At 49.5% G+C, this 26,416-nt stretch overlaps 1 protein-coding gene and 1 long non-coding RNA gene across 8 annotated transcripts in view; one reads left to right on the forward strand and one right to left on the reverse strand.

Moving 5' to 3' along the window:
- Nucleotides 1-21,845, forward strand: part of GRIK1 (glutamate ionotropic receptor kainate type subunit 1) — a 108,491-nt gene extending 86,646 nt beyond the window's left edge. For 2 of the 6 annotated variants that reach the window (XM_039554670.1, XM_039554694.1), the window contains 5 exons: nt 998-1,116; nt 5,519-5,736; nt 10,197-10,422; nt 14,633-14,883; nt 21,379-21,845. In XM_039554670.1, coding sequence (XP_039410604.1) covers nt 998-1,116; nt 5,519-5,736; nt 10,197-10,422; nt 14,633-14,883; nt 21,379-21,534 — 970 coding nt within the window. In that variant the 3' untranslated portion in view covers nt 21,535-21,845. Of the gene's footprint in view, nt 1-997; nt 1,117-5,518; nt 5,737-10,196; nt 10,423-14,632; nt 14,884-16,219; nt 20,992-21,378 lie in introns of those variants that run through there. The other 4 variants (XR_005602287.1, XR_005602290.1, XM_039554684.1 and 1 more) reach the window with 4 other exon arrangements.
- Nucleotides 1-26,416, reverse strand: part of LOC109143199 — an 82,861-nt gene that overhangs the window by 46,287 nt on the left and 10,158 nt on the right. The gene's annotated exons all lie outside the window — the stretch shown is intronic.

Raw genomic sequence — 26,416 nt, forward strand, 5'->3', positions numbered from 1 at the left:
TTCTTCCAGGAATCCCTCTGCAGTGCCCATCCCGCGTCCCTGTGGCTTTGGAGCTGCCGCTGCTCCGAACGCCTCCCAGAGCGGGCAGAGCAGGGTGCTCCTAAGGCCCAGGCTGTGGGGCTGGTCCTGTATGGGCCCTGTCCTTCAGAGTGGGACTCCACATCCCAGTGGGGCCCCACCAGCTCAGAGCATCCAGTGATTCTGGGAATGATGGGCACCTGCTGCTGCAGAGAGAGCACGTCCAGCGCCCACAGACAGCGAGCGCTGCTGCCCTGAAAGGGCTGCTGCTCCTTCCTTATTCCCAAAACGCTTCCCAGGAGCAGCCCCGTGGATCCCAGCGGTGCCCCGTGAGCAGGGCAGGGATCTGTGGGGCTGTGGCAGGGAGGAGAGGAGCAGCAGCCCCGTGCCAGGCCCAGCACTGTGCCAGCCATCGCTCCACAGCTGCTCCACTGCTGGCACAGGGCGCTGATGATGTCCTGGGGCCAGCCCTCCATGGCAGGCTCTCCTTTGCTGGCTGTCCTGGGGCCAGCCCTCCATGGCAGGCTCTCCTTTGCTGGATGTCCTGGGGCCAGCCCTCCATGGCAGGCTCTCCTTTGCTGGCTGTCCTGGGGCCAGCCCTCCATGGCAGGCTCTCCTTTGCTGGATGTCCTGGGGCCAGCCCTCCATGGCAGGCTCTCCTTTGCTGGATGTCCTGGGGCCAGCCCTCCATGGCAGGCTCTCCTTTGCTGGATGTTCTGGGGCCAGCCCTCCATGGCAGGCTCTCCTTTGCTGGATGTTCTGGGGCCAGCCCTCCATGGCAGGCTCTCCTTTGCTGGATGTCCCAGGGTCAGCCCTCCATGGCAGGCTCTCCTTTGCTGGATGTCCCGGGGCCAGCCCTCCACGCCAGGCTGTCCCTTGCCCGTTCCCTGCGTGGTGCCGTGCTGGGGAGCACCGCTCAGCAGGTTTGCTGTGTGTCCTCTGCTCGATGTTTACAGACTGTTTCTGTTGACTGCCACAGGTTTACACCATACGAGTGGTATAACCCCCACCCGTGCAACCCAGACTCAGATGTGGTGGAAAACAATTTTACTTTACTAAATAGTTTCTGGTTTGGAGTTGGAGCTCTCATGCAGCAAGGTACACCGGTTACACTTCGGTCTCGCACACGTCCCACAGTCTGCTCAAGGGCTTCTGTGCTGGTAAACTCCACCCTCTGTAAATGCAGCATGTACTGTAAAACCTGATCTCACACACCCAGAGTAGCAGAAGGGAACAAAGCCATGTGCCACTGCCACAGGGGAACCTGTGCAACCCCGACCAGGAGGAAGGAGGGCAAGCAGCTGAGAGAAGGGGGAGCAGACAGGACCACGCAGGCGTTCTGCAGCTGAAATGCGCATTAATTGCAAGAGGGATATGAAGTGCTTCACGCTCAATTTGAGTTCATTGGTATGAGAGGTTTGGCAACAGGAAAATGTTGGGCTCCATCCCAACACAAACAGCCTCAGCTGCCCTAGAAGAACTGTTCCAGCTGCCAAACAAGGGAAGATGCTCTTTCTCCAGAAGGGTTGTTGAGTTTGCAGGCACTTGTCAAACACGTTGCTTAAAACCAACACCAAACCCTTGTTTTCTATGGCTTTCCTGCAGGTGTGAGTCCCATCCCTCTGTAAATGCATCCAAACCCAGAAGCCTTAACTTAACCCAGTCACAAGCCCCCGTTGCGGATGATTTTGGAAAGAGCTGACATTTTACTCAGGTGCCAAGGAGGGGCAGTGAAGCTTACTCCATGTGGGAACGCAAATAGACCTGTGTACTAAACACATTTGTTTATGGCATTTATGTTCTAAGGTATCCAATTAAATCACTTTTCACCAAAACTGGGCTCCACTGAAAAGAGAGAAAATGTTTTCTGACAAACTTTTGAAGTTCAATCAAAGCTGAACAAAAAAGACCCCATTCCACGACAACCAAAAAGGCAAAGCCCAGCAGTACCTTGGTATTAAATTCCTAAACATTTAAGTAAGGAATGTAAAACCATCTCTGCAGTCACACAGGTACAGTTTACTCTTTCCTCTTTAACAGACATGAGTAGCAGTAAAAGAAATTTTAAAATAAAGAGGATTTTTTCCTAGATATGGTAGAGAATAAAGTTTGTATTGTACCTAAGATGCACTTGCTTTTAATGGTGCATTATTGTATTGAGAGGATATAGAGCTTCCCCACAGAAATTGCTTTGAAGGAGGTTGGATGAAAGAAGAGCATTTCTGCTTTGTTTTGGAGCTTTTTGGTTTTGTTTTCCTTCCAATTTGTCAGTAAAACACAGGCTGAGGTTTTACAGTATCAGGCAGGTGTGTGTATCTAACTGTGGTTGCCCTGTGTGTGAAAGTGCCCCAGGATTCTGTGTTTCCTGTCCTGCCTTTTTTGGAGTTTACCATCATCCACAGCAAACTGTGGGATGCAGTGTCTGCTCGTTACCACTACCTTGGGTACATGACAGTCAGCCCCAACCAGACTCTGCTTGTCTTTTAAGAAGATTCAAAACAAAACCAAAGAAAGAGAAAAAAAGAAAGAAAGAAAGGAAAAAAACCGCAAAAAACATTTGTAAGGCAACACAAATGTTTCCATGTGCAAACTTGTGGTGTGATTGTCTGTGCATCATGGTCACGTGAAGAGTTTGGACATGATGTGAGTGGTGGTGGAAGTCTGGGTCTAGCGTTGCGCTCCTCCTCCTTGGCAGCAGCTGCTCGTTATGCTTGACTGGAAGCCACTTGTGATTAAATTTTAAAATGTGATGATCAGACTTTCTCTTTTCTACAGAGCGTGAGCAAAGTCTGGATCAGGATTGGCTGTCATGTCTGCCATAAAAAGGCACTAGAGAGACTTCAGCAAGTATTGTCTCTGCCCCTGAGTCTTGCTGGCAACATTTTGATTTAGATGCTGCTTCCCCTGTTTTTCCCCTGGAAGTCTCAGATATGTTTGCATCCTCTGAAAGCATCCAAACAGGGCGCATTTCATCCAATCCATCCAGGGAAGCTGTCACTGTCAGAAAGGAGAGCTGTCCCTCAGAGCCCAGCTCAGCCAGGGACAGGGCAGAGAGTGCCAGGGTGGAGCAGGGGGATGGAGCAGATCCCAGGCTGACCCCCCAGCGTGGGCAGCAGGGGAGGGGGATTCTGCCCCTCTGCCCCACTCAGGTGAGACCCCACCTGCAGAGCTGCCCCAGCCCTGGGGCCAGCAGCACAAGGACCTGGAGCTGCTGGAGAGAGCCCAGAGGAGGCCCCGGAGCTGCTCCAGGGCTGGAGCCCCTCTGCTCTGGAGCCAGGCTGGGAGAGCTGGGGGTGCTCACCTGGAGAGGAGAAGGCTCCAGGGAGAGCTCAGAGCCCCTTGCAGGGCCTAAAGGGGCTCCAGGAGAGCTGGAGAGGGACTGGGGACAAGGGCTGGAGGGACAGGACACAGGGAATGGCTCCCCACTGCCAGAGGGCAGGGATGGATATTGGGAAGGAGTTGCTCCCTGGGAGGGTGAGGAGGGCCTGGCACAGGGTGCCCAGGGCAGCTGTGGCTGCTCCTGGATCCCTGGCAGTGTCCGAGGCCAGGCTGGACACTGGGGCTTGGAGCAGCCTGGGACAGTGGGAGGTGTCCCTGCCCATGGCAGGGGTGGAACTGGATGATCTTTAAGGTCCCTTGCAGCCCAGGTCACTCTATTATTCTGTGATAAACTTTTTGCTGCCTCAAGGCACTCAGAAAGGTGGACACTGGAATGACCATTGGGAAAACGAGATGCTGCCCCACTCAGCCAGGAGCAGGGTTTGCTCTCACCTCCGCAGAGCAGTCACTCCATGCAGAATCACCAGGCTGTGGTGCCCAGAGCCCAGTGAACTGAGCCTGTTCTTTCCCACAAACACCACTTGCTGCAGAAGTCACAGGAGGTTTGGCATCCACCCCACAAGCGCAGCACAAGGGATTTTCCATCCACTCCTGAGCAGCACTGGCACGTTCCATGGGTGGGGCACAGCATCAAGGGCCAAGTGTAGGAATTCCATTTGTATGGCTGCCTAAGCTTAAAAGCAAGAATTCCTTCAGGGTGACCTGAATCAGCACAGCTTTTGCAGTTCAACCCCAGCTTAAAAAGAGAGAGCAATGAGGAAATATTTCATTGTATTAAAAAAAAAAAAAATCTAAAAAGCATGAACCCCAGCAGAACCCCAAACACAAACCCAGACAGAGCTACAGCTCTGGAAACAACTCCTTTTGGACTGGAAAATTTCAAGTGAGAGTTTTTGCCTTCAGACTGTTCTCGCTGCTTGGCAGTTCTGTCAACACACTCCAACCCTTGGGCTAAGCTTAGCTCTGACCTTTAAGAGACAGAGCTCTGTGTTTACAAAGCCAGCTCCAATCTGTTTGCTGGTTGGTGGGGAAGGTTCTACCCTTTCGGTCTCTGCCCCAAAAGTCACATTAAGAGTTTTTGCAAAGTCTGAAAACCTTCTCTGAAACATGCTGAAATTTCTTGCAGAACCCACTGAACAGCTGGGGAGACATAATAGGTCTACGTGTCTTTCCAGTAATAAAAATACATTTGTCACATCAAAAGCTTTAGCCCTGAGCACTCTGTTCACAGGCACTTAAGTATTTTCTTAAGTCCATCCCTCATCAGCAAAATAATTATGCAAAAACTTAACTTGAAGTCAGAAGTCCTCAGGTGGCAGCCTAAGAGCTTTGCTGAACCAGATCCTTGAATCCCACGTTATGGACAGAATTCAGTGGGGATGGGCCCCCAACAAGAGCAGAAAATTTGCCTCAGAGCGCTTGGAAACAGCAGTATCTCTGTGGCTGAGGTTAGAGGCTATCCAAGCTGCCTGAAGCCATTTCAGTGCAGGTAGCATGTGCTGCTCTGTGGGGAGCTAGGGCAATGGCAGAGACCTGCTGAAACCTGTTCAGCAATAATGAGTGTTAAATACAGTATCCAAAATTTTGCATCGCCCTGAAGATGCGAGGGATGTGTCCATCACCCCTCTGATTTCTCAAATGTGAAGCACACATTGGTAGGAAGAGGTTTTCTGGGGGCTGAGCTGAGGTTCACTGGAGGCCACTGGAGCTGCATTGATCTCCCTGCTGGTGCTGAGATGTGTCGACAGGAGGCACAGGGCAGGCTCCTCCCGTGAGGTATTTCTGTCAGATACTTGTGAGCAGAATAGAACTCTGGTTACAAAATCAATTGCAGTGTACAGGCACAAAGGGACTCCAGAAGCAGACAAAAATGCCAGACTAGCTTGCTGGGGATGTACAAGGTTAATATCACAAGCATGGTTAGCTCAGAGAGGTAAGGGGGCTCAAGGGTAATTCCATTTGTCATGTATCATGGCGCACATCCCCTTCCCGGTGTGTTACCATTATAAATGTCAGCTGTGCATCTGTGAGATTATTGTTGAAACCATTTTATCATGCTGCAGCTCATAAAAGCATTGTGTGCCTAAAACCAGTCTGTGGTATCAGGCAAGGCATCCTTCAGCCTCATTTTAATACGATTGTCTTGGTGGTGTTGTAACAGGATCAGAGCTGATGCCCAAAGCTCTTTCCACCAGAATAGTTGGAGGAATATGGTGGTTTTTCACCTTAATCATAATCTCATCCTACACTGCCAACCTGGCTGCCTTCCTGACTGTGGAGAGGATGGAATCCCCCATCGACTCGGCAGATGACCTGGCAAAGCAAACCAAGATAGAGTACGGGGCTGTCAGAGACGGATCCACCATGACCTTCTTCAAGGTAAGGCAGCCCCGGGAGGCGGAGCCACAGCATCCCGAGGGATTGGAGGGGTAGATAAATACACCAGGTTCCCACAGCCACGGCGGACCCTTCAGCACGGGAATGTAAAACCCGGCAGGTTTCCCCCAGGACATGTGGAAAACCAGCCTGGCACTGAACTGCAGCGAGGAGCAAACCCATCTGCCTTTGATGGGAGCCAGGGCATGGACATGGGGATATCCTCCTCCAGCTGGGATCCTATTTCCTTGCAGCCACGTCACGAAAAAGCAGCTGGAAAAGTCTGCTTCCCCTTCTGAAAGTCACATTTGCACCATGGTAATTCCGCAAATGCAAGTTTGTTTGTCCCTTTTTCTAATGCTCCATGGTCAGTATTACCCAGACCATCAATACAGGGGCCACACACACACCTGAACACATCTGCAAGTGACAGACAGTTTCCTGTGGCTAATTGTTTGGTATTACTGTGATAATTGTGTTCTTTTTTTTTTCTTCGTTATTAGTATCAATTATATACAAAATGGGTAATCTCATAAAATGTCAGTGTAAAAGCCAACAAGCTATAAATACAGAATACATGCACAAAAATCCTGTGACAGTCAGAATTAATTAGCAGCTTCGTCAGCAGTCTCAGCAGGGAAGTCAGGCTCAGGATGAGGCCGGATCAGTCTTCTCCCTGTGGTACCTGAAGATGGTGTTTATGGAGGCCCACATGCAGAGCCTTTGAAGGGGACAGGACTCTGGGGGAGCAGCAGTGGGGCAGAACAACATCTGTGCCAGGCAGAGCTGCCCCAGCCTGACCCTGCCTTCCCTCAGCCACGAGCCCTTCTGAGGGAAAAGGGATAATGCACACCCAGAATGGTCCAGTTGTGGGAGATCTGAAGGTCCAGAGGGGGCCACAGAGAGGATGAGGGGTCTGAAGCATCTCTCTTGTGAGGAGAGGCTGTGGGAGCTGGGCAGGGTGAGGAAGGGAAGGCTGAGAGGGGATCCCATCAATCCATGCAAATGTCCCCAGGGGTGTCAGAGGATGGTGCCAGACTCTGACCACACTGCTCAGTGGTGCCAGTGACAGGATGAGGAGCAGTGGCCATGAACTGAAACACAACAAGTTCCACCTCAACCTGAGGAAGGATTTCTGTCCATGGAGGGGGCAGAGCCCTGGAACAGCTGCCCAGGAGGGCGTGGAGCCTCCCTCTCTGGAGACGTCCCTAAAATCCAAATTCCTGTGTCACCTGCTCCAGGTGGCCCTGCCTTGGCAGGGGGGTTGGACTGGGTGATCTCCAGAGGTCCCTTCCAACCCCAACCATCCCAGGATTCTGGGGTTCTGTATAGTCTGTCCCTGCTGCGGCTGCCAAGGGTGAACTGCCCCTGCCAAGGCTCTCCTGTGGCTGAACAGAAATGTTTCCTTGCTGAAAGAAAGACAGCAACTACAGCATTTTGCTATAGTCAGCTCCTGAAATGATGAGCTGACATTTCCACTGAGATGGAAACCCACCTGTCAGGCAAGCTCTGGATTCTCCTCTGGCTCTTCCATGCCCAAGCATGCTCACTGCCACTGATATTCTGAAGTAAAATTTAGCTTCAGAGACAAAACTTCAAAACCTGTTGCATCCCCGCGTTTTTAGGGGAAATAGGTCCTGAAGCTGAACATGAGAAGTTCACAACAAATTTCCTAGAGCTGTTTCCAGTTTTACACTGATTTCTTTTTGCACCATTAATCCCTCAGGCAGAAATATGTAGGCTTCAAAGCATGTAAGCTTCTAAAGGAGAACTTCCAGACAAGGTGGTTAAATATTTATGCACTACACGTGCCAGCTTACTTGTGCCTGAAATACATGTGCACAAAGCACAGGGGAAGGACAGCGCAGAACCTGGGGATGGATTCCCTGGCACAGGGATGGCGACACAGTGGAAATGCATGAAAAATGCAATGTCTCACACTTGTAAACACTCCGTGTTTTATCAAAGGTGTTATGATTTTTATTACAGAAGTACCTCCAGACCCTCACAAGATCAGGGGTTCTTTGTCCTGTCCAAAATTTGGAATAAAAAACCCTGGAGTAGATCTCTGAACAAAACCAGATACTTCTGTCTGCAAAGCAAGGCTCTGACTTTGCCTCCCTCAGACTGAGAAATGCTGCCAATCTCCTACAGCTACATGAGTACACAGAGCCCAGGGAGGGGCCAGGGGACAGAGAGAAGGCAGCAGGGGGGAGTTCAGGCAGCAGTTCCTCCATTTCGGACTCCACCCAGGGTCCAGCACAGTTACAGCGCCTTTGCCGTAACACTCCAGACGCCGCCTCTCTTCTGGGAGCTGTCCTGTCCCCGGCAGTGCTGGAGTGCCGGGAACAGGGAGAGGGAAAGGAGGGATTGGCACCAGCAGCACAAACCCCGTGAGGGAGTGAGGCGCAGGGCTGGGGTGCCCTGGGGAGGGTCATTCCCTCGAGTGCTTTCTGTGCTGCCAGAGGTGATCTGGCAAATCAAACAGTACTAAAGCCAAGGAATGCCGAGAGGAACAGATTTCTTCAGACCAACATTTTCTAAAGCAAACCACAACAGTTCCTCGCTGTGAAGGGGACAGGAACAAGGGAGTGGCACGCAGGACACGAGGGGCAAAGCCCAGATCCCTCTGGTTGTCAGGACTGTAAGGGAAACACACACAGGAAGGAGGATTTCTGGAGCCATCAGGCACAGAAAAAGATGCTGGCACAAAGCAGACTCTAAAGGGCTTTGATTTAGGACTTTGTGCTCAAAGTAGCAGCAGGAAGTCCCTGGAAGATGAGATGACCCAGCGTAACTGCTGGGTGGGATGGAGATCGGGAAGCACATTAGAGGAGCAAGGTACTGCCACTGCTTTCCTGAAGGCTCCATCTGCATTTATTCAAGCTGCCATCACTTTCAGTGAGTGGTGTCTATAATGCACGTACCAACAGCTGTGATTGTTACTGGTTTGCAATGCCTAGCACCAGTGTCCTTGCTGCAACAGTTCCCCCAGAAGAAAAATTATTCCAAAGATGGAATATTTTTCAAGGAAGTTTCTGCAGTGACTTTTAGCCAGACAGTGAGGGCAATGAAAACAGAAGCAATTGGATTTATTCGTGGGGGGAAAATGGAGTTCTGACTTTGAAAGGAACCTCAGAATCAGCCTCCTCCCTGTGCAGAGATCCCAGATCTGTCCAGAACAGATGAAAATGCCCCAAAACCAGGGCCTGGGCAGCTCAGGACAGTTCAGCCTTGTAGGAGGGCAAGCCAGCAGCACCCCAGGCAGCACTGCCCATCTGTGGGGATGGCTAGATCTAGGAGAAATCCAGCTGAAGGCAAGATGTTTCCCATCCCCAAGCAGTGACACACATTTATTTCTCCGGACTGCTGCCCTGCTCTGTTTCCAGCACGTCCATAAATCTTCCATCGCTGCCTTGCCCCTCCATGATAACAGATCTTCATCCTGTGTGGCAGCTTGTGCCAGCTCCTCCCTTCTAAAGTGCAGATGTGTTTCTGCTGAAACTAATGAAAATTCAAAGGGCACATTTGGCACAGGATCTATCCTGGAAAAAACGGGAGCTGGCAAGTTGAGAAGGCAAGATCTTTCTTGCAAACTCTTCTGAATAAGGAATACATCCTTCCAGTAAATTCACTGTCAGACTCAGTCTGGTGCATAAACATAGCATCAATTTCAAAAATATTCCCCACTGAGCACTGAGTAAAAAGGGTTTCTACTTGCAAAGAGCCACTTAGCCACCTTCAGAGTTTAGTGGTATCCTGTGGCTCGCCAAACTGAGGGGGAATTTAGGTGACATTCGCAGATATTGAATTTACAGGTGAGGCATATTAACATTTAAAGCTCAAAGAACCAGAAAATCAACTTCTCACAGGAATCTCCCCTGAAGCTGGTGCTTAAAACTGAGCCTGGAACCAGGTGAGATGGCTGCAAACCAGAGACAGGGCCTGAGGGACTGAGGAGACGCTGCCCTTAACCCTGTGGCAAAAGGATCACATCCTTAAGTCGGATTGCAGTGGGAAGCACAAAGCAGGAGTTTATTCGGTTTGTTTCTCAAACTTTATCCCTGAAGTGCATGACTTTTAGGCACATGATACCAACATAACAGGGGCAGATGAATGCTTTGCTCATCACCAGGCTCCTGGAGCAGTGGGTGTGCCCCAGCGGGCGGGAGTGGGGTGTCCAAGGGCAGCAGTGTCCGAGGGCAGCAGTGTCCAGCTGCACTGGCTCAGCTGCTTGGCTGCTAGAGTCCATGGAAAGGCATTGGCCCGGTAAAGCTCAGAGCACTTCACAGCCAGGCTGGTTATGAAGTTCCTGGCACTGCAAAGAAAGCAGGAAAAAAAGGAAACTCCTCTACAAAGGCCAGTAAGAGGGAAAAGCTGGGGGAAGGAAAACCCTGCCACTGATTCCCTGTCACTCCAGATGTGGTACTGGCGTGAGCCTGTGCCCTGCTTTCCCTCCGCAGAAATCCAAAATCTCGACGTACGAGAAGATGTGGGCGTTCATGAGCAGCCGGCAGCAGACGGCGCTGGTGAAGAACAACGACGAGGGCATCCAGCGCGTGCTCACCACCGACTACGCCCTGCTCATGGAGTCCACCAGCATCGAGTACGTGACCCAGAGGAACTGCAACCTCACCCAGATCGGGGGGCTCATCGACTCCAAGGGCTACGGCGTGGGCACCCCCATCGGTAAGAGGCTCTGGGGCTGAGCTGCTGCAGAGCACATCCTGAGGCAAACGATTCACTCAGTCCTGGGATCTCAGAAACAGGACACAGGGAATGGCTTCACACTGACAAAGCCATGGTTAGATGGGATATTGGGAAGGAATCCTTCCCTGTGAGGGTGGGGAGGCCCTGGCACAGGGTGCCCAAAGAAGCTGAGGCTGCTCCTGGATCCCTGGAAGTGTCCAAGGCCAGGCTGGACATTGGGGCTTGGAGCAGCCTGGGATAGTGGAAGGTGTCCCTGCTCACCTGACTGGAAGAGCTTTAAGCTCCCTTCCCACCCAAACTATTCCAGGATTCTCTATTTTCTCTAAAGAAAACTGCTTACTCAAAACACTGAAATCCCTGACGCAGAACCTTGCAGTTGATCCTCACTGCTCTTAGGTGTTGCTCTGAGGTCATGAAATAACTCAGAAATTCATCTCCTTTAATGCAGAGCTTTAAGACTCCCAGTCTCTCTGAACTCTCTCTGGCAGACCTTTGCTAGCATATCCCATGCCCTTTCTGAGAGTTTCTAATTGTAGAGCATTAAAAATTGTGTCAGATTTCTGTGCTGTGCACTTCTGAACAGTTGGCACTGGGGAGCCCAGTTTTGTCCTGTGTTCATAGAATTATAGAACCACAGAAGGGTTTGGGCTGGAAAGAACCTTAAGGCTCATCCATCCCACCCCCTGCCATGGGCAGGGACACCTCCCACTAGCCCAGGCTGCTCCGAGCCCCGTCCAGCTGGGGATTGGTTCATCCATTGCTCGGCAGAGCACATATAAATAAGGGAGAAACACCTCTGCACTGGGAACTGTCATTCTTTGTGGTGCTGAGCACCACAGACAGATTGTCACAGACATGACATCCCAAGTAGATTTTTCCCGTGGCTGTGTGAGAACAGCCTTGGCACCCTGAGGAAAGCGATGCAAAAGCTAAGATCCCCGAGAATGACAAACTCATGGCAAGAGTTTCCTTGCGGTTATAAAGCTGCCACACTTTAAACCAAGAACAATGAAGGAATAATTGGAACAGATGGCAATCCTCAGAGACAGTGCAGCCATTGGAAATGCAGCTGTGAAATATACTTATGTTTCTTGTATGAGAAGTGCTCCTTTATTTTTTTCTTAAGAAAACCTGCAAAATCCAGGGGAATAGATATCCCCAAGCACTGTGGAATAATCCAGCACCATCAAGCACCTCATAAACAACTGATTTCATAAACAAGATAAACCTGCCACTATTCAGAGGGACCCCCAAGGCTCTGCTATTTCTCTCATAACATTGAAGAGTATTGATTGCAGAGGCTGTATGGAAAATAAAAAAGACAAATAAAGGCTTGCCTGTGCCCCTTAACACCAAAGTTTCAGCAAGGCTTAACTGGCCCACAGGGGAATGTAAAACCACAGGGCATTTGCTGCAGCAGAGGAGTGCTTGGCACTCCAGAATCCCAGTGAGAGAGCTGGACAGCCCCTTATGGCTCCCGAAGAAACAGGGAGGAGAACTCTTGAATCCAGGAAATGTATTATTTTATCAGAGCATCTTCTGCACGTAAAATACTGCCATTATAGCCATCAGGAGAACTTCTTCCTGGAAAGGGTGCTCAGGCCTTGGCAGGGGCTGCCCAGGGAGGTTTGGAGTCCCCATCCCTGGGGGTGTCCAAGGAAGGCCTGGACGCGGCACTCAGTGCTCTGGGCTGGGGACAAGGTGGGGACTGGGGACAGGCTGCACTCCACGGTCTCAGTTCTTTCCCACCCTCAATGATTCTGGGATCTGTGATATGTCAGGGCAGGTTTAACTCCAGGATCTGTGCCAGTGCTGATGCAGGTAATTGTAGCACTAAAGCTCTTCCCAGTTCCTTGGGAGACTGCTAAGAAAGTAGATAAATGCATTCCTTGGCCTAAGAGGTTTGTTAATAGCTCAGAGGCCATAACTAATGTGCTGAATATTCAGAGAGGTGTGGAGATAGATTTGTGAGTGGTGTTAGAGCTCACCAATAAACCACCACCAGTGCAGCTCTCCAGGCACTCTTGACAAACTCTAAAAGCCCATGCAGAAATATGGAGGTGCCTGTCACCCTCCAGATGGATTGTGCTAATCCTGATGGCAACATAAGCACCACAAGAAAGGGTGGACAACCCCACAAATGCGGTGTTGTGACTCTGGCTGCTTCATTTACCTCCCAGCTGTGTCCTTCCAGAGGGGGGAACGGATGAGTCCTGCAGCGTTACACATCGCAGGGGACAAACTCTCCTAAGGCACAGACAATTCTGCTCTCTCTTCTGCGAGGCACTGCTGTTTGCTGTGGGAAGAATTCCCTTCTCTGTGCAAAGCCAGTCTTTGGAGGTGTTTCTGGCCTGTTTGCTGTGCTGTTATTTTTGGGCCTTTAACAGCAAGCACACAAATCTTCCACTCCTACAGCAGGCACGTTTTCCTCTCAGAGCTGGCTGCCTCCAGCAGTGCTGGTCTCTGGCTTCCCAGATGGATTTGGGATAGTCTGACACATGTTTCCTGGCAGCTGTGGTCACAGCATGGCCCAGTGCTGGCAGTGCTCTGCCCTGAGAAGCAGCTGAGTGCTGGCACACCAGATGAGGAACTGCAATGTTCCTCACGCTGGTTCTCCTCAGACGGGGCTGGGGGATGAAGGGAGTGGACAGCAGGGAGGGGGACGTGTGTTCATGGGACAAGAATTTTTAAGAATTTTTAATAATGTCCTGCACAGCAAAATAAGGAGGAAAACTGAATCTGTGAGGCCGAATTTCCAAGGCTATTGCAATGCATAAGGACTCAGGAACAGTGCCCTCAGTGAGATTTTTCTGAAGTGCCACATGATCCCTGGAATTCTGGTACACAGTGTGCCTTAAAGCTTGGTGTGCCTTGACGGAGTTGACTTTGCAACAACTTTAATGTGCAGCAAAATGTGACTTTTGGTGAAAAGGCGGTTTAAGAAAATCTGAGAACCGCAGAATCACAGTATGGCCTGGATTGGGAGGGACCCTAAAGCCCATCCAGTGCCAGCCCTGCCATGGGCAGGGACACCTTCCACTGGACCCGGCCTTGGACACTTCCAGGGATCCAGGGGCAGCCACAGCTGCTCTGGGCACCCTGTGCCAGGGCCTGCCCACCCTCCCAGGGAACAATTCCTTCCCAATATCCCACCTAATCCTGCCCTCAGGCAGTAGGAAGCCATTCCATGTGTCCTGTCCCCTCATGTCTTATTAATATGTGTTCCTAAAGGAGGGAAAAGGGTGGGCAGGAGTAGCTGCATGGACACAGGGCTCTCAGCACTGCGTTTCAGCCCAGCCTCTGAATGTTTCCAGCTGTAGGGAGTCCAGCATGGCAGGATTTGGGAGCACACGTGTGCCTTTGGAGCCCAGTGGCCTCTCACAGAACCACAGAACCTTTCTTGCAAGCCCCCCCCCTCCCCCCCGCCTTGAGATCACAAAATCCTGCTCCCACAAAAAAAAAAAGTCCCTCACAAACATGGCCTGCAGAGATTCTGGAAGATGGAGAGGTTGCGCAGAGTGTGTGAGAGCAAATCTGAACAGCCTGAGCCACCCAGTGTGGCCAGACAGTGGCCAGGCCCATAAAGCTGCAGAGCCTGCACACACATCATTTAGCAAACGATGGCCTACAAACCAAAAGCATGGAATGGTTGCTATTTTCAGCTTGCAGGGCCGCGGTTGTTGCAAATCACAATAAAAAAGCCTTGTCCACACGGTGTTCTTACAAGCTGTAGGTAGCTGAGGCAGAGCTGTGCGTGGTGCAGGTGTACATGAGAAGAGGAAGTGTCAGGGAGACTGTGGGCTCCTCCGAGGCAGGCACTGATTTACATGCAGCAGGAAGAGCCAACAGATGCTCAAGTCAGTAGAGGGGATGCAAAGCAGAAATCCTCAAAGAGTGCTCACAGCAATATTCAAATATGATGTGGAGGAATGACTTAACCAGAAAACCCACTGCCAAGGCTTAAATAAACCTCACTAGGGGACCCTAAAATTATTGTGAATTCTCAAATAACTGCACCAGTGGAGCCCTCTGCTTCCCAGTCCCCAGGGCAGACACCAACAGAGATTCCCCCTCCCGCCTCCAGCCTTTCCAGCTGGAATAGTCCCTCCTGTGACAAGGGAGTGCTTCTGCCTCAGATTTTGGCAGCTGCTCCCCACCAGCACTGCCAGGCCTCGCTGTCCCCTTGCAGGGTCCCCGTACAGGGACAAGATCACCATCGCCATCCTGCAGCTGCAGGAGGAGGGCAAGCTGCACATGATGAAGGAGAAGTGGTGGCGAGGCAACGGCTGCCCCGAGGAGGACAGCAAGGAAGCCAGCGCCCTCGGCGTGGAGAACATCGGGGGCATCTTCATCGTGCTGGCCGCGGGGCTGGTGCTGTCCGTGTTCGTGGCCATCGGCGAGTTCATCTACAAATCGCGCAAGAACAGCGACATCGAGCAGGTGAGCGAGCCCTGCCCCGGCCCTGCCAGCCTGAGCTCTGGGCCTGGGGAGGGCTCTGCAGCACAGCCCTCCTTGCTGGAGCGGGGATCTCGTGCTGCTGAGCTCTCACCGGCCGTTCCTGTCTCTAACGACAAATAATTTATTAATAAGAACAGGGCAGTGCCTCACCCACGGTCCAATTAGTGCTGCTTAGCAGGGCAGTGCAGAACAAGGGCAATTAATTTCTCAAACAGTTTCTGCTTGAACTTTAAGACTTCGAGCATAAATTACACACCTGGGCTGCTGGTTTTTTATGTGGCATTAACACAAGCCCCTTGAGTAACACAGGAAAGCACATCCAAATCCCTAGAGTCGTTTTCCTCTTGCTCTAGAAAGCATCTCTTTTCAGAGCCGGGGGGTTTACAAGCTGTGCTGAAGGGTGCACTTCAAAGCAGGGAGAAGTGAGAGAGATGAGATGTGATAGATGCCACTGTAAAGTAAGATTATGGAGCCAAAGAAATTCTGGTTATAGCTCCACTGAAGTGTAATGAGCAATTTAAAAGGGCAGAGGGAAAACAAAGGAAATGCTGTGTGTAAATCACGCCTTGAGCATTAGAGCAGTTTGTGAGAAGGGATCAGTCTTTAAAATTGAGTGTAAACACCCATTTAGAGAACCACCCGCCCTGTGAAAGAGGCAGGGCCGTATTAGCACAAAATGCATAAAAAATGTATTGGTATCTTTGTTTTGTTTATGTCTCGGGAGGTCTTTTATTCAAATACGTTTTGGAGAACAGTTGCAGCTAATTAAAACATTTAGTATAATTAAAATGTTTCGTTCAAGTGCTAACATGGTGCAGAACCTCCTGGAAACCAGGACTAAAGCAGACCTAAAGCTTTAGGCCAGGAGTGTTAACTTACTGAGCAATATGTGGGGTGAATAACACAGAATTCGGGGTTGCACACACACCCCGTTTCTGCACCTGCACTGCTGCTGCACAGCAAGGCGTTGCTTAATAATTAGAATCATTAAGTGAGTTAATGTGGCACATCCTGCTTCTTTTCCAGAAGCAATTTCACAGAGAGCCCAATACCAGCGATTCCAGTGTTTCTCTCTGGTTTCTCTGGGATTGTTTTCTCCTTTCCCTGGTGAAATAAGCAGCTTAGATGGCAAATGCTGTGCAGGGTGCGTTATCACTAAGCTAATCCGAAGCATTGTTGAATACAATCTGTGACTTTTCTGTTTCCATAACTGGAGTCTCTTTTGATTTAAATGGCTTTTGAATCATTCTCATGCTTGTTTTCAGTTTTGCTGCGTTCATTTATTTACTTTCTCCATTTCTCTTCTCTTGCATGCAAGGCCTTTTGTTTTTTTTACGGACTGCAGTGTAAGCAACCCCACCCGTCCAACTCCACCTCTGGCACCACCTTATCCACGGAGTTAGACTGTGGCAAGTTAATCCGGGAGGAGCGAGGGATCCGAGCGCAGCCCTCGATCCACACCGTGTAGTCAGGAAGGACAAAGGTGTGTCCGGGGAGAGCATCCCACCCAGGCAGGGCTCAGCACTGCACAGGGTTAACACAGGAGATAAGCTGATCTAGACTACATTGCCAAATTTACTGAAACCTGGGCAGTTTAAATGTGTATTTAAGTAATTGCCCCACGGCCAGCAGGGAGCTCAGCAGAGCGTGGCAGCCTTTCAGAATTATCACAGTCTCTCATGTGCAATTGTCACCTTGTCATTTCCCGGGGTCATTCACCTGCTTCAGGTAAGAAAAATTATTTACCTCCTTTTCATCTCCTCCCCAACCCCAGCTGAACAGTGGCAGCCTCATCACTGAAAGCAGGCAGGAACATTCAGCTGGGTGTCTGCTGCAAGTGGGCCAGGCAGCTCCTCAGGAACCTCCCCAGTGCCCTGCAGGGCTCCATTAACTTCCTGAACCCCTGTTACAAGCAGCCAGAGATGTTGAGCTGGCATCTCTTATTCCCTGTGTCAATATTTAATGAATGCTAATTCCTCCATTTAAAATTCATTACTCAAAGCCTGCAAGTAACTATCATAGCACAAAATCAGAGGCATCAGTTAAATTTTATGCCACGTAACCATCAAGAACATATTGAACAGGAGCACCCTCAGGCAACACCCGCACAGACCATTAACAGAGCAACTCCTCTGTCTTGGTTGAGCAATTCATGACGTTCATTTGTAACAGACAAAACTCTTTTGTGGGAAAATCAGGGTATCAATTCATCCCAGATAGCAAAGCCCTGGCATTGCCTTGCATATTGAACCCCTGGTGGGATGTATTGTGTAGGAGGCTGGCACTGGATGTGTTTTACACCCTGCAAGGACAACACTTGGATTTCCTCCAGCCCTCAGCCAGTCAGGGACTGACAGGGCGGGGGACAATGGGCTGGATGTGGTTTTGCCACCAAAAAACACATGTCAACAATTTGAGATGCACAAAGTGCACGGAAACGCCAGCTTGTGGGATGTCATGAACTGTGCCAAACCCCAGTGTTTCCAAAACCTTTTATCTGTATTCCATCATATCCCAGATTCCCAGCAGCCTCACCAGCTCATCTCCCTCCCCTCACCCCTCACCTCTATTTTATGTTTTCCTGCTCAGTGGAGCTCCGGCTCATCAAACAAGTTGCTGCTCTGTTTTCCTGGGGCCGTTTCTGCCCCCTGCTGCAGTCGGGGACTGGTTGGAGTGGATGCCTTCACACCCAAAGTGTGAAATCCTTGAATGGTTTCTGCTGTACCTGGCTCCTGAGGAAAGCCAGAGCAAACAGTGCCCCGCGGTTTCCTCTCATCCCTGTTACAATTTTTATGGTTTTGTGACAAAGCTGTGCTGCTCGCAGCTCGGCTGTACCAATTCTCCTCCACTCATCCGGGGCTGGGAGTTGATGCTCCACTCCAGATGCTGCAAGAGATTGCAGATTGCTCAGAATGGTCTCTTAACTTGTTTGAATGGGGCCCTGAAAGCTTCGGTTCTCCATAAAGTGCTCCTTCTTGCCAGCAAGGACCTGAATTAGGTCCTCTGAATACCTGATTTAAGAAAGCACTTTTTATTTGCAGCTTCCCAGTAGAAGAGGCTTAAAACTAATTAAATTCAGCTTCTCTCAGCTCTCAGAGGAGAAGGAAGATGCCTAATGTGTTTATCTCCATCATTGCTCCACGCAGGAAATCCTCTGGGTTGCAGCTTGGATCGGTTTTGTAATTGTTCCTTAGATTAGTGCCAGATCCAGAGCGTTTCTGTCACTTGCTGGGTAAACATTTTCCCAGCTGTCAGTCCCACAGCCCCGTTGGCAGTGACAGCCACCGTTCCCTGGGTTTAGCTGTCCCCACAGACAGCCCCACGGGCTGGGAGCAGTTCCCTGGGGGGATTCCAAAGCAGCTCCTGCTGGCCCTGACAGAGCTTCATGCCTAGCTACAAAAAGAGTTATCAAAAACTATCACTGGTGTTCAGATGATGTGGGAGACCAGCAGGCAGCTTGGCTGATTTTTTTTTCTAGTGAACAGGACACAGAGGAGCAGTTTCTGTAAATGGGGAAGAATTAAATTAAGCCCTGGATTACTGTCACACTGTTTTGGCAACCACAGCTCAATAGGCTCCGGCAGGTTAAAAGAGTTAATTTGGGGATCTCCTCATGCCATCAGCGACAGAATACTCACACAGATCCTTAGTGTGCCCCAGCAGCAGTTTGCTCACTAAGAGAAACTATTATGGATATTTTTCCTTTCGTGCCCAGCTTTTTCTTTCAGCACAAGACACAGGTCAGTGTCCCAGCTATGGGTGCAGGAGAAAAATCCTGACGTCTGCACTTCCTCCTCTGACCCTGAGCTCTTCTGGAGTTCCTTCAGAATGAAGCCTGCCCCACATCCTTTGATTTTCACAGCTCTCAGCACTTCAACACAGCACACTGGGCTTGGGGTGGCTTCTTTATTGTTATTTGGTTGGTTTTGCAAGGTATTAATAAAATGCCGTGTCCCCAGTGGTAGTTCAGCAGCAGAAGCAACAGACTGATAAATCCTGACTACAACTCCTTTTTTTTCATTGTTTCGACTTGATGTTTTGTTGGTTTTTTTTTTTTTTTAATTCTGAATCTGTAATTCTCCTAAAGCTTAGCACGGACCTCTGCATGGGAGTGTAAGGAAGGATTTGGGAGCTTCATGACTAAGCTTCAGCAGCTGCTGAAATGACCAAAGGGCACAGAGAAAAGAGCCCCACATCGCACGGAGAGCAGAACCTATTCTGTTTTTAAAGCATGACATTTCCTTTTACATGCCACGGCCTGCAGCATTTTGACACTGCCAGAATGAGAACGTTAAGCTGGCTGAAAGCAAAATGTTAAATTCATTATTAAGTTGTAAAAGGCATCGCTCCGTGCCCACTCTGCTCTTGTTCTGGGCAGACCTCAGCAGTGGACTGAACAGCACGGAAAAAAGAGGGGTTTTAAAGCAACCCTTTCAGTCTGGCCACCTGAATATGAGATGAAAGAACAATCCATTATTACCCATTTAAATCGAATTTTAATGTCAGCATCCTCTTTCTGAAGGCTGCTTTGCAGGTGCTGCTCAGAGGGCCACGTCTTGGGCTTCCCCATGGGGTGTGCTCCTTGTCCATGGCTTTCCTGCAAATCCCACACCATTCTGGCTGAGGGGTGCTCGCTCTGCATCCCTTTTCCTGAGAATAACTTGACGTCTTCCTGATAATAATTATTTTAAAATTCCAGACAGCTGGAAGTGGAACCACTGGGCACTCCACAGATGAGATATTACAAATTCCAAATCTCCCAGCAATATGTTCAGTGTAGCTGCCTGCAGATATTAAATGATCTTCATGGGGCTGAAAATTTTGTGGGGATGAATGTGAAAGGCGTTGTGGTTATTGCACAGTCTGAGTAATAGGAATCCGCTTGGAAAATTAAAATACCAGCCTATTAACAAGGCAGTAAAATGCACTCTTTCACCTGCAGAAATTATCCCTGCCTGTGCTCTGCAGACAGTGATGCCTGGGATTAAATACAACACATTAGAAGGGTAGTGAGAACGACAGGGAAAGAAAATAAAAATAAGCCTGATCAATCCTACAAAGGGTTAATAGGATCCTGTCCCTATTTACCACGGCATTCCAGATTCACTTTGTAATCCAGATTTTAAAAACTCAGTTAAAGCTGAGATCACAGAGAGCAATAATCCAGGCCAAGTCAGCCACTCAGAGCATTTGGGTTTATTAGTTTGGCAATCAGTGGTGCTGCTCCCCAGAAGAGCCTGGAGCAATACAGCAAGTGTGTTTAGAGGATACCTGCTCCTCCTGCTGCTTCCAGGGGGAAGGAGGACAGGAATTCTCGTATTATATTATCAAAGGAAGGGTATTTAAATGATAATTGCAGCAGCAGAGGCCTGGCTACCACAGCAGGAATTTGAAACAGCAGCAGTGCACTGCCCTGGCTGTGCCTACTGACCCTGGGGAGGGGCACGAATTAACAGGAGTTTAATTGACCTCGGAATCTGAGATGAACAAAAATGAAGCACCTCAGAGAAGGAGCACGTTGAGCTATAAATCTGCCACAGTCTGGGATCTCAGCCTGTGTGCAGCCCAGCCCATGAGGACGGGGTGGCACACACAGGACACAAAATTCACACCCACACTGAGGCACTGGGGGCAGGAGCTCGCTGCAGAACCAGGCTCACACACTTTATTCAGCTCGGTGAAGGTAAGGGGCTTGAAGCTTTGTTTCCCCCTGCTGCCATCACTTGATTTTCAATATAAATAATCTATTCATGTATATTTGCACAGAACAATTGTTCTTCCATTTAAAGGCTCCTTGTGTTCCTTTGTGTTATATGTAATTATTCCAGCTGTGGATTTTAAAAGATGTTTCCACTTGCCTCAAATGTCTTTGTTAATGTTGTGATGGTGGGAAGAACAAAGATTTCTTCTTTCTTTCTAAGCCATTCAGCTCCCTGATTCTTGTAGTAATTATCTCCTTTCTTCAACACACAATATTTGAAAAGATTCTTACCAAAGAAGAGAAGAAGATTGAGGGCTGGGCTGTGTTTTAGAAATGTCTGTTCATTTCATGAGGGGAAAATAAGTAAACGACAAAGAAATCTTCAAAAACTCTTCTTTGACATTTTCTCTAGCATGCTCATGGGTTTTTGTGACTAAGGTATATGGCGTTTAAAACAAGATCTTTTCTCTTGTGAGGTCAGGGGAAAATGAGAAAGGGTAAATTTGGGGATGTGAAGCCAACCCAAACATCGTAAATGCGCCTGTGGGGGATTTCGGAAACATTTGTAAGCAGCTTTAGCTGAGCCAAAGTTAAATGGAAGTCAGTGGAAGCCGAGTTAGACAGAAAGCCCAGATGTGTGCAGTGACCTGTGGCAGCCGGGGGTTTATTCCCAGCTGGATCTCCCGAGGAGCTCCCTGAGCCCCATGAGGGCCCAGGTTGGTCCCGGCCCGAGCTCTGCGCTGGGAGGTGTTTAATGCCATCCCCTCTCCCCACAGTGTCTGTCTTTCAACGCCATCATGGAGGAGCTGGGAATCTCCCTCAAGCACCAGAAGAAGCTGAAGAAGAGGTCGAGGACGAAGGGGAAATCGTCCTTCCCGAGCATCCTGACGTGCCAGCAGCGGCGCACGCCGAGGAAGGAAACCATCGCGTGAGGGGCGGGGGCAGCCCGGGCAGGACAGAGCCGCCCTGCCGAGGGACACCGGGGCCCTGCTGGCACGGGGACACACGTTCCCGGCCCTCAGAGGCTCTCTGCGGTGTCTTTTTTTAATCTAGAGGTACAGCAGCCGAAATGCTCGCCTAGACTGATGTACTCCTGATTCTCCGGGGAGCGTCTGGCTCTTCCTCCGGGCTGGATTTCTCTGCTCACCCGATCTGCATCTCTGTCCCCCCCCACCCCGTGCATCGCTGTATGTGCTTTCTAAATAAATAAATAAACAACAGACAGGGTTCTTTTTTCCAAGAATCTGGGAGTGAACCTTTTCTTTTCCCTTCTGAAGCAAAGATTGCAGCTCTGCTGAGCACAGGTGTTTGGGAACCAGGCCCGAGACACCAAAGTGGAAATTCACACCATTAACTCACGAACTGTGACTACAGAAATGTGTGAAGCACAAGGGTATCCAGCAACAAGGCGTTTCTATTTTCTCTGATATTGTAAGGAACACTCTGCAGGCTCTTTTCTGTGAGAAACTTGCTTTCCACCATCTTTTCCCTTTTTCAGTTCTTTTAAAACATGATTATTTGGTAATATCATAGCACCAGGTGATACAATCAGCAGGTGCTGGTGTTTAAAAAAGAAAAATCAAAATGCCACAAGGAGTGATCAGTGAGCAACCCTGACACAATCACACTGTCATATCCTCCAGATCCTGATGCCAACAAAGCAATTCTTGACTTGGAAATGACAATCTCTTAGAAATTAGGGCTGAGAATATTAGATTTATAACAAATCTTTGCCACCAAGATAACAGAAGGTCTGGCCTGGGTTGGGTGACCCCTCCATGGTGCAGGCAGGGAGAATTTCAGCCTGGGTTTAGGGACATCAAAGGCTTATTAAGGACCCCTTCCCTCACCCATGGACGGTCAAGCTCTTGAAGAAAGGAATTAATCAGATTAACAAGGCCTGGTTTTGACAGACTCATATTAATTCCTGTTCATTCTCTCCCACTTTCTTAAAAAATCGTTATTTCATTCAAGTGCTTGTCAGGCAATGCAAAACTGCCTGCGTTCTTCTTTTCCTCCATCTGAAAACAGGAAGTATTATTGCAGCTTTCCAGCATTTCCTCTGGAGGGTGTCTGTCCTCCAGGAGGTTTGGGACAGTGGGACAGGAGAGAGCAGGGCCTCTTTCAGGTGCCTCCAGTGGGAAGCTGGAACCCCCATGCCTGCTTTGGGAAGCTCAGTCTGCTGCAGAGGCTGGTGAGCAGCAATTAGGGAAAGCAGCCCCTGGCTGGGAGAGCTCACAGAGAATCTTGTAACAGGCAGCTTCATTCATTTGTGTCATCAACAGGTGGCAAACAGACCTTGCAGACCCCCAGCACCGCTGTGAGGGTGGAAAAGCAGGTTATTATTGAAACTATGATTGAAAAGCAGGTTATTATTTTCCAGTCCTGTAACCCTACTGCTCTGCCATCCATGGCCCTCAGCTAAGGCATTTTTAAATGACTTGGTTAAAAGCCTTTTTTTTAAGCTTTTCCTGTGGCTTAAACCTTCAGATTAAAGAATTCCAAGTTCAGTTTTTAAAAAATCTACTCATGTTTGCCTGAAGAGACAGCACTTTGTTTGGTTACTTTTTACAGTTGTACATGTGGATGTAGGAGCAGATATGATTGCAGTGACCTTCTCCCTGTATCCCAGCAAATCCTGTTTCCCTGCCTTTTTCCCTGCATGGCAGCAGAGAAGCCTGGCTAGAGATTAGGAAAGCCAGTGTCCTCATTAGATCCCTCTCCTGGCAGCAGCAGGACGTTTATAAACAGAAATACAATTGTTTATAAAAGAGAAATACAATGTTGATGGTGTTCAGATTGTGGCCTTGCAGTGCCTGAAGGAGCTGAGAGGAAAGATGGAGAGAGACTCTTGACAAGGGCGGGAGGGACAGGACACAGGGAATGGCTTCCCACTGCCAGAGGGCAGGGGTAGATGGGATATTGGGAAGGAATTGTTCCCTGAGAGGGTGGGGAGGCCCTGGCACAGGGTGCCCAGAGCAGCTGTGGCTGCCCCTGGATCCCTGGAAGTGTCCCAGGCCAGGCTGGACGGGGCTTGGAGCAGCCTGGTCTTTTTTCTTCCAGTAAAGGAGCACCTTCTGAGAAGGCAACACCTTAAATGTCCAGAGAAAGAAAAATGGGCTGCCTAACAAGCAAACAGGCAGAAATACTGCTACCAAAGCTCTCCTAAAGCACAGCCCCTTGTGCAGGTCAGCATGTTCGTGCTCCCCTAATTGCCAGATGGGTGCTTTTCCACGGGCTACCAGCTCGGAATGCAAACAGAGGCTTGGCCTCCGAAGGAGCGATGTCTTTAGCAGTTAATCTCTCTAATCACAAGGGTTGCTAACTGCTAATCTAGCATTTTGCTATCCAGCAGGGATTGCCCGTTCCACTCAATCAGATTGCTGGCAGATTAATGCCCTGCTCAGACGCACAGCCTGGGCTTTGCTCTCCGGCCGGGCACAGGCATGGGGGAGCAGCTGCACCCCGCAAACCCTGCCAGGGATCCCACACCCGGCAGGGCCTGGGGCTGCCCCATCTCTCACAGACGCTGCACACACCCCTGAAGCTGCACCTCTGCCACAACAAGGGAATTCAGAGGCTCTGCTGCTTTGGAGGGGATGGAGGAAGCACAAGGACCGAGCTCACACCTGTTTGACACAGGCTCCTCTTGTCAGGGGATGCCACCACAGGCAGTCCCCAGCAAGGACAGCTTTCTGTCAGCCACACCACTTTCCTGCTTCCCTTTCCAAACGAACAGAGAATTGCTTCTCTTTAAAAAATCCAACCCCAGGTTCATGACTGATTAAATAATCTTTCTCTGCTGATTAAATCACTCAGAGCGTCCCTAGGGGATGCTCTGAGGCTCGAGGAAAGCTCTTCCAGCATGCTGTCACTGTCCCAACTCTTCCTGAATTACCACCTCCCTTTTCTCCAGACAGAAACGTCACCCCAGCCAGACTGAGCCCTGCAAGGGGATCTTTGCTCTCTTCTAGACCCCAGAGTTATCTCCTCATTTCAGTGCATACCTGGAGCCCAGTCCTTTCAGAAGGCCCAGTGGTATAAAACCAAATATAAAGTTGATCTGGCTATTGAACTACAGACAGCGAACTTGCCCAGCTGTTGATGGCTAAATGCCCTTTTCCAGTTTCTGCTCTCACCACGCAAAGTGCCCACACCTCCAGGCCCCTGCCAGAGCTGCACTGTGCACCCAGAGCTGGTATTTCAAGGGTCAAGGCTTGCTCAGGTAGGAAGAAGAATTACCTGGGAGACCATCCCTGCCAGCAGCACTTGGTGACAGCTGGCATTATCAAAATAAAATTGCTTTAAGTAAATTCCTAAGCAGCGTGACCTATTTGCCACTTCATTATCTACAGGCTAAACTCAGTGCATACGTGGCCTTTTGTTCCGTGCTCCCTCTACTGATTTTAACGAGACCCAGTGCTAAGGAAGAGGCGTTCATCAGGAGGGCTACATTAATTATTTATCTGGCCTTCAGCTTCATCTCTGCCGGTTGTTACCAGTCTATCACCGGCAAAACCCCCTCACATCCTGGATTTCTGAAGCAACTGGAAGCTGGGAAAGTGGTCTGTGTGCAGCACGAGTGAAAGCAAATATTCCAACAGCAGTTTGGGGCTTCCCCTGCCACAGAGCCAGGCTAGTGAGGCTGGAGGGGTTTTGCTCCTGGCTTTTCCTTGGACAAGGACCCAGTGTCCAGCAGGGGCACCGGACAAGGATGCCAATGCCACCGGAGGACACGTGAGCACCAAAACTGGAGGCAATTCCTCATCTGCTCCTCATTCTCACTCCTGTCTTTGATTAATCCGATATTTTAAGCTGTGTACATTATGCAGAGGCACCAGCTGAACTTGTTTGTTTCTGCTTGTGACTCCACTTTGTGCCAGTGTCTGCCAAGCCTTGAGCAAATTTAATTGCCTGAAACTCATCCATAGTGTTTCAATGTGGATTTCAGGCAGGTGAACAATTAAGTCTGATGAGTGACATCTAAATTGTTCCAGCATGCAGGCTGTGGATGGAGCACACTGAGCCATTCTGTGGGAGCCAGTGGAGATGCAGAGCTGATAACAGAGCTGATAAGAGCAAAAATCTGCATAATGCTAAGAGGTACTGCAAGAGTCTCTAAAGCAGTGGCAGATACCTGCAGGGAGGCTGGGTTTCCACAGCAGAGAACTCTTGGCACAGTTCTATTAATAAAATCAAACAGGACCTTTCAATCTAAGCCACATTTCTGCAATTATTCCAATCAGTTTTGTCCAGCCTAATCCGGCCAAGGCAAGTGCAGGAAGTGACTAAAGTGTTACATGCATTTAGCTGAGGTGAACAATTCCCCCAAGTTTCCAGGAGAATCTGCATCCCATTTGCAATTGATTAACTATTATTTGGCAGGCTTTTGGGCAACGAATTGCTGACATTTTGAAAAGAGCTATTTGATGATCTAATACAGACTTAAAACACAGCCTTTGATTTATACAGAATGCATTGAAAGTGGGTAAATTGAGGGGCTGAACTTCCTGCATCAGTTTTGGCTGATTTTTTTTCCTGCTTTCCTCACCTCCCAAGTTCTCTGTGGGGAGATTTGGGGAGATTTTTCAGGTACAGGTTTGAGCATCATCCATTCTGCAGAGCTATTTCAAAGCATTAATAAATGATGATGCTGATCCAGAGCCAAAGCAGCAGCAAGATGTGCCAGTCTTAATATTCATAGATGATCAATGTTTATCCAGCTCAGGCAGTGTTGGGGTTTGCTTTAATAAATGGCTGCACTTCTACATTTATTTTGGAAATCCAAGAGCAGCTTTGGGAGTTAAGGGCTGT

Source organism: Corvus cornix, chromosome 1 (assembly GCF_000738735.6).
Source record: "Corvus cornix cornix isolate S_Up_H32 chromosome 1, ASM73873v5, whole genome shotgun sequence".
NCBI lineage: Eukaryota > Metazoa > Chordata > Aves > Passeriformes > Corvidae > Corvus > Corvus cornix.